At 31.7% G+C, this 6,565-nt stretch overlaps 1 protein-coding gene across 2 annotated transcripts; it reads right to left on the bottom strand.

Annotated features, from left to right (window-relative positions):
• Positions 1-856: 856 nt before the first annotated feature.
• On the bottom strand, positions 857-5,194 carry LOC112697359 (cold-responsive protein kinase 1). 2 transcript variants are annotated; one of them, XM_025750492.3, is made up of 4 exons: positions 4,444-5,194; positions 3,076-3,336; positions 2,177-2,986; positions 857-1,933 (listed from the first exon to the last, which is right to left on the bottom strand). In XM_025750492.3, the coding sequence occupies exons 1-4, from the start codon at positions 4,871-4,873 to the stop codon at positions 1,488-1,490; spliced, it is 1,947 nt and encodes a 648-aa protein (XP_025606277.1). In that variant the 5' UTR covers positions 4,874-5,194; the 3' UTR covers positions 857-1,487. The 2 variants fall into 2 exon arrangements, with proteins under 2 accessions (XP_025606277.1, XP_025606280.1); XM_025750495.3 differs by having other exon boundaries at positions 4,440-5,141.
• Positions 5,195-6,565: the final 1,371 nt, after the last annotated feature.

Below are 6,565 nucleotides of genomic sequence, written 5' to 3'. Positions count from 1 at the left end.
TTTGAAGAAATATAGAGCAACACAAACAATAACAACAAACATTAATAATGAACCAACACCTTCTTCTTTAAAATTGATTCTAGCAAGTCATCAAATTCAAAACAGTTTTGGGTTATATTAATTTCTGCCATTATCAATAGAAAATTCTAGCTCCATGAGTGATACATTATTACGAGTACATCCTTCTTTCACCCATTCTACTAGTTCTTCCACTAATGGAATTAAATAAAAAGAAACATCCATTTAGCTATTGAAACAAACATCTAGTTTCAAAAAATTCTGAAAAAAAAAGAGGAGAAACGACGACCTTGTTTCATTTGAATGCAACAGTGATCGACGAAGATGCAATCGCGAGAGGAGGAGGACTGCAGCAATGATCTGCGAATCGCGAGCGAAAGGGCGATGCAGTGGTGGCGGTGCTGGGAATCGCGACGGGAAGGAAAGTTCTTCTTCTTCTTCTTTTTATTATTATTATTATTAACAAAAACACATGTCACATTTTAAATATTTCGATGCAAAATTGAGTTAATTCTTATTTCACTCTCTTAACAAGAACTTGTATCACGGTTAAGAAATTTCAGTTCAAAATTAAAAAATTTTTATAACTTAAAACTCTCATTATTTTCTTATTTATCATTATCATTATCATCGTCTTGTTCTCTTGTTCATCTTCTCCTTCTTGTTTTATCCTCTCATAATTGTTCTTGTTTTATTTTTTTAATAAAAAAAACAAACAAAAAAGGAGAAATATATAATGTTACAAAATCACTAATAAAAAGAGGAGAAAAAAAAGAAAAATACAACAATAGTTGTAATAATAAAAGAATGAAGATAAAGAAGAAACACCTGAAGAAGAATAAAGAACGCCAAAAAAAGTATTCATATTAAAGAGCACAAAATACGTGTTAATAGCCTAGGATACACTCACTAATAAACTGATTTTTTTAATTTAGACCAATTTAATTGAATTTAGTTATAAAAAGACTTAAATGTGTAATGGAATTCATTAATATATATGCCAAAATTAATTTTTGTCCAAGTTTTAACTACGGATTAAATTGATTAAAAATGCGATGATTTAATACGTTAAAAAGTATGTACAATAGATCTATGAATCTATCATGCAACCATACACAATAAAATGTAATTTATCCTTTAGTTTCAAATGGTACCAAAGCAACTGCCATATGTGTGTGTGTCTGATATACTATCTTTTGAGGCTTTGATATCATTTTCATTTTTCAAAATTATTTTGTTAATGTCTAAATTTTTTGAATGATTTTTTTAAGTTAATTTTTTTTAACATGATAAACTTTGACAATACAAAAAAGTTTCTAAACTATAATACATAGCTATATGAACATACTCCTCGTTCTCAGCTGTAGCCTATAAAATAAAAACATATCTCTTTGTGCATAGTCCAACTCAACTATAATAATACACGGCCATTTCTACATACTTCACTTCTCAAGACACAACTGCAAGTATTAGTCGCAGAGTTCTTGAATCACATCTTCCATATATGGTCGGAGATGAGGAGATTCGTGGGTGCAAAGCAGAGCAACTCCCCAGAGTTTCGCGGCCTCTGATTCCGAGAACTTCCCTTCAAGTTTGTCATCAACTTGTACCGCCTGGCGACTTAACTGAGTGATGTCACGTTTACCACTAAGAAGCTGGAAAACAATCACTCCAAATGCATACACATCACTCTTCTCGGTTAGACGACCTGTTTTCGTGTATTCCGGAGACAGATATCCCATGGCTGCACTAGCTTTGAGGGTGGAGAAGACGACGTCGTCTGCCAGAAGCTTGTGCAATCCCGAATATGCAAGAACCGCATTGTACCGGGCATCTAGAAGCACTGTATCGGCTGATAAATTCTGGTGAAGTAGACCGCCTTTGCTTCCCTTTTTTCCATGCAGATAAGCAATACCTGATGAACACGAGAAAAAGAAAATAAGAAAGAGAAAGTTTAGAGCCCTTTAGTTTTATTAAAATTTGGCTAATACTTAAAAGAAAAGTGAGTAATTATATACTATTAGGTATAATCTTACACTATTAAAAATACTAATGATGACTAATTGATGGCTACAAATCATAAAATCTGCTGCTCTCCTAACACCCCTAGGTATAGGGAGGGAATCTATCTGCCATTTGATGAAACAAAATAACTGACCTTTAGCAATGCCATGGATGATGGATACTCTTGTGGACCATTCAAGAACTTTAGCATCGTCAAGGCACCGTAACAAACTCCCATTCGGGATAAAATCATAGACCAGAAAACACTCCCCACGGCTCTTGGAACAGCAAAAGCCTCTCAACCGAACCAGATTTTCATGCCTCAGTGAAGTCAATATCTTCAACCCTTTCAAGAACTCTGTTTCATCAGGCTTGCAGCTTGTTTTCGCAATGCACTTTACCACCACAACGGATCCATCTCTCAATATTCCCCTGTATATAGTAGAAAACTCACCCTTCCCCAACAAATTTAGCTCTGAGAAACACTGTGTTGCGCGTTCCACATCTTCAACATTGAACATTAAGCTCTCTAGGAATTCCTGGGAATAACCACTTTGACCTTTGGCTAAGGGATCCCATCCATTGGAGTACTCCAAATTTATCAGAGGAGATGAAATTTTCCTGCGTGCTTCCTTCATCTTGTTAGTAGTGTTAGCAGTGCTTCCAATTTTCAATTTCTGATGCCGATACCATAGCACTATAAACAGGCCAAAGATGGTTGAAGCAAAAGTAACTGCAATTACCGCGAAAACCAAACCGATATTCGATGGTTTTGATGGCTTTATATCTTTTGGTTGAACCGTCGTTGGAAGAACTTCTGAAGAAAGATTACCAGGCTCATATGGTTCCGGTCTGACCGGGTCTGAACTGATTACTGCTCTACAAGGAGATAAATCAGCGAATCCGGTTCCACATAAACCAGGATTGTTCATGTACTGGAATCCATCTTTAAGTCTTTCTAGTGCTGCATTTGCACACAAAGCTGATCAAAATACAAATCTCTAAATATTAAAAAAATAATGTATATTCATACAATTAAATTTTGAATTAAACCTTTAGGGATATTCCCCGAGAGAGAATTGTTTCGAACATCTAGAATCTGCAGTTTGGGTGCATAACCCAAACTCACTGGGATTGGACCGAAAAATTGGTTGAAGCTCAGATCTAATCGTGTTAGTGAGTCCAATTCACCCAAACTTGCTGGAATTGCGCCGTATAATTGATTATATTGCAGTGAAAGAACGCTAAGCTTCTTCAACTTCTCTAGTTCAGAAGGTACACCGCCACTGAACTCGTTATAGCTAATCTGCAAAACTGTATACACATCGTAACATGTTAGAAACAATGCTGAGTTGAGAAAAAGAAAAAACAAAATGTAAGACCTTCAAGTACATGAGATAAGAGAAATTTGCAATGAACCTTCTAATTCTATGGCAATGATGCAAATATGACAAGAACACAGTAGAAGTAGAGAAATGAAAATGAAAATGATCATGACTAAGCTCAGAATACAAAATTTTGAGCAGTTAGGTATTCTTTTAATATTATCCTTTATTAAAAAAGAGAGAATAAAAAATAAGTAATTCTCCTGATTTTTTAAACAATTAATACTTAAAGTTACCAAAAAAAAAATAACTGATACATAAAAATAGATATTTAAATTAATTAAATAATAATAAATTTTTAAAAAAATTGAATAAAAACTGAAAATTAAAGGATAACTAATATTTTTTTTATAGATAGATGGCAAACTTTCTAAGAGTCTTCTTATCCTAAAATGCATTCTTTCCCATCTTGAAAACATTTACAGTTTAAATGGATAAATATTAATATTTAAATAAATAAAATTTTAAATATATGTGTTTCTTTTTTAAAATATCAAAAAAAACTTTTTATTTAAAATTAAAAAAATTAATTAAAAAAATAAATTATTGGACTCAATTATTTTTCAATCCAAATAATTATTAATTCATGTGCATGGAAAATAGGACCACATCATCATCAGTTACATCAGTAATCCATAACTTGAAGGCAATAATTTCAACAAAATAAATAATAAATAATAAAATAAAAATGATAATAACAAATAAATCGAGAAGATACAGAGAGAGAAATGAAGATTTACAGCTACTCAAAATACTCATTTCATCAAACTAAATAACATGGGACCAAAATAAGTAGTCCTTCCCAATTCACACATAGAGATAAGATGAATATGCAGAGAATAAAAATTGGCAAGTTCAAGAACTCTTGTCTTATTGTCAAAATTGGACCACTAAAATTTTCCATTCTCAGAACTTAAATCCAAAATCCCTGTTAAGTCACTAAAGTATTCAGCAGTTTGACGAATCTGAGATGTGATGACTGATAAGCATGCAATGAACAAGAACAAAAAATAATAAAAAGAAGTTAGCAACCTGCCTTGAAGATTAGAGAGGTTGGCAATCTGACGAGGGATATCACCAGAGAGAGAATTGACATTGAGATACAAGTCAGTGAGGTGAGTCAAGGAGGAAATCTCCTTGGGTAAAATTCCAGTGAGAGAGTTGAAGTGAAGATAGAGACCAGTCAAGCTCTTAAGACTAGAAATGGCGGCAGGTATGCTTCCAGAGAGACCCTTTCCTTGCAGTGAGATATTCACTACAAGACCTTGTTGGTTGCAAGCCACGCCCTCAAAATGACCAGGGAAACTGCTACATGGGTCGGAGTGTGGGGTCCACGAAGTCAGCACACGGTTTTGTGGGTCAAGAGATTGTTTGATGGTCATGAGAGCTTCAAGCTCTGTGGTCTTGGCGGGGAGAGATGGCGAAGCACATATCAGGAGGAGGAACACTTGGAGAAGCAGAGACATGGTTTGTGAAGAGTGAGAAGAGAAAAGAAGGGGGTAATACGTGTATGATGATGATGATGATGATGAGGCTGCTTTCCAATACTACTAGACTTTAACGTGACCAACATAACAGATGACGAGGATGAATACCAACAAAATGGTCGGTTGTGTTGTCTTTCTACTATCTGCAACTTTATAATATATTCATAAACCCCATAAGCTAGCATAAATTGAGGTAAAAATATTTTTGGATCTCTTCGTATTTTTGGGTTAGAACGAGGAGATGAGTAATTTTAGAGATTTCGACTTGAGCTGTGTTTTGAAGATTCTAACTTGAGCTGTATTTACATTAGGTCGAGGGGACTTTCTACAAAAACACTCCAATATTTAAATTAATAATATATAGATCATTTTAATAAAAACATTAAAAATATTTTTTTAAAGATGTTTATATGTGTCATATTATTATTGGATATTTTTATTAAATTGGTTAATAATTTATTTTTTAATAAATCAGAACAAAATCGGTTTATTATAACAATAATAATAAATCCAATTGTTTACACTATAATTATTAGACCCGATTTGATCCGATCGAATTATACAATTTAAATCGAATATCTTTAAACTTTTTGATAAAAAGATAAATATATCCCTGATTTTTGTTTTGTGAATATTTAAATTCCTAAAAATTTAAAAATACAATTAAATTTCTAAAATAATGAGTTTATTGTTATTGTTATAAAAAAATCAGTTTTATTTTAATTTATTAAAAAATTTAAAATAATCAATTTATTAATACGTGCAATAATAATGCAAAACATAAGTATTTTTACAAAAAAGACGTTTTTATAGGACAACCCTCTAAAATATTTGTTAAAAATAATGATGAGTCTTCTTTTTTTTTTATGTCTTCAGCTCTCTTGTTCTCGATTTTATACTCTTTTTAGTATCTATTAAGACATCTTATTGCTTCGGATGTATATTTTATTTTTAATAATTTTACATTTCGCTAAGTGAGGTTGTCTTTTATTATTATGCTTGTGTAATATTTAAAATTGGATACTCGATTTTCTAATTATCCGTTCTTGTCCATAATCAAATATTATTATTAAAAGTTTGAGTAGAAAATCAACTTTTTTTTATCGAAAAATAATTATTCAAAGCAGAAATATTTGCAGGTAAATGATTCAATAATATTGGATTGGATTAGATAATATCCAATATTATGTTAGAACTAAAATCGAGTAAACTTTAAAAATTAGTTCAAAAAGTGAGATATGCTTCATATTTATAATTTATCTAAAAATTATATTTTTGAGAGAGGTAAAATTTGTAATAAGCCAATTTGATTTAGTAATTTCTTAATTTATTTTAATAAATTTCATTTCAAAAACAGAAAACATATTTGACCACCAATAAAATCGGACCACCACCACATGTCATGTTCTCATTAGTCGGTGATAATGATTCAGCCAAAAGTATTTTGTCTCTATTTTATCTAATAATTCTACATTCATTAAGAAAAAGATAATAGGTTTCTACTATTAAATTACTCATAACATACATATATGTTTGTTATGCATGTGTGCATGTTTAACATAATTTTGAATAGCGTAATCAATTATTTTGAGCATGAGATATTTGGTAATGCAGAGTACGGGATGAGGATTGAAAAAGATGTTGCAAAGTTGCAATAGTAATGACAGAGTT

The sequence above is a fragment of the Arachis hypogaea genome, chromosome 6 (assembly GCF_003086295.3).
Source record: "Arachis hypogaea cultivar Tifrunner chromosome 6, arahy.Tifrunner.gnm2.J5K5, whole genome shotgun sequence".
Taxonomy (NCBI): domain Eukaryota; kingdom Viridiplantae; phylum Streptophyta; class Magnoliopsida; order Fabales; family Fabaceae; genus Arachis; species Arachis hypogaea.
This window is presented reverse-complemented; position numbering and strand designations above follow the sequence as displayed.

What these genes read in the sequence shown, in the direction of transcription:
- LOC112697359 (XM_025750492.3), bottom strand. Translation starts at nt 4,873, where the DNA reads ATGTCTCTGCTTCTCCAAGTGTTCCTCCTCCTGATATGTGCTTCGCCA. An exon ending in CAACCTCTCTAATCTTCAAG is followed by an intron (nt 3,337 to 4,443) that starts GCAGGTTGCTAA and finishes ATGTGTATACAG; the next exon opens with TTTTGCAGATTAGCTATAAC. An exon ending in CATCCATGGCATTGCTAAAG is followed by an intron (nt 1,934 to 2,176) that starts GTCAGTTATTTT and finishes CGTGTTCATCAG; the next exon opens with GTATTGCTTATCTGCATGGA.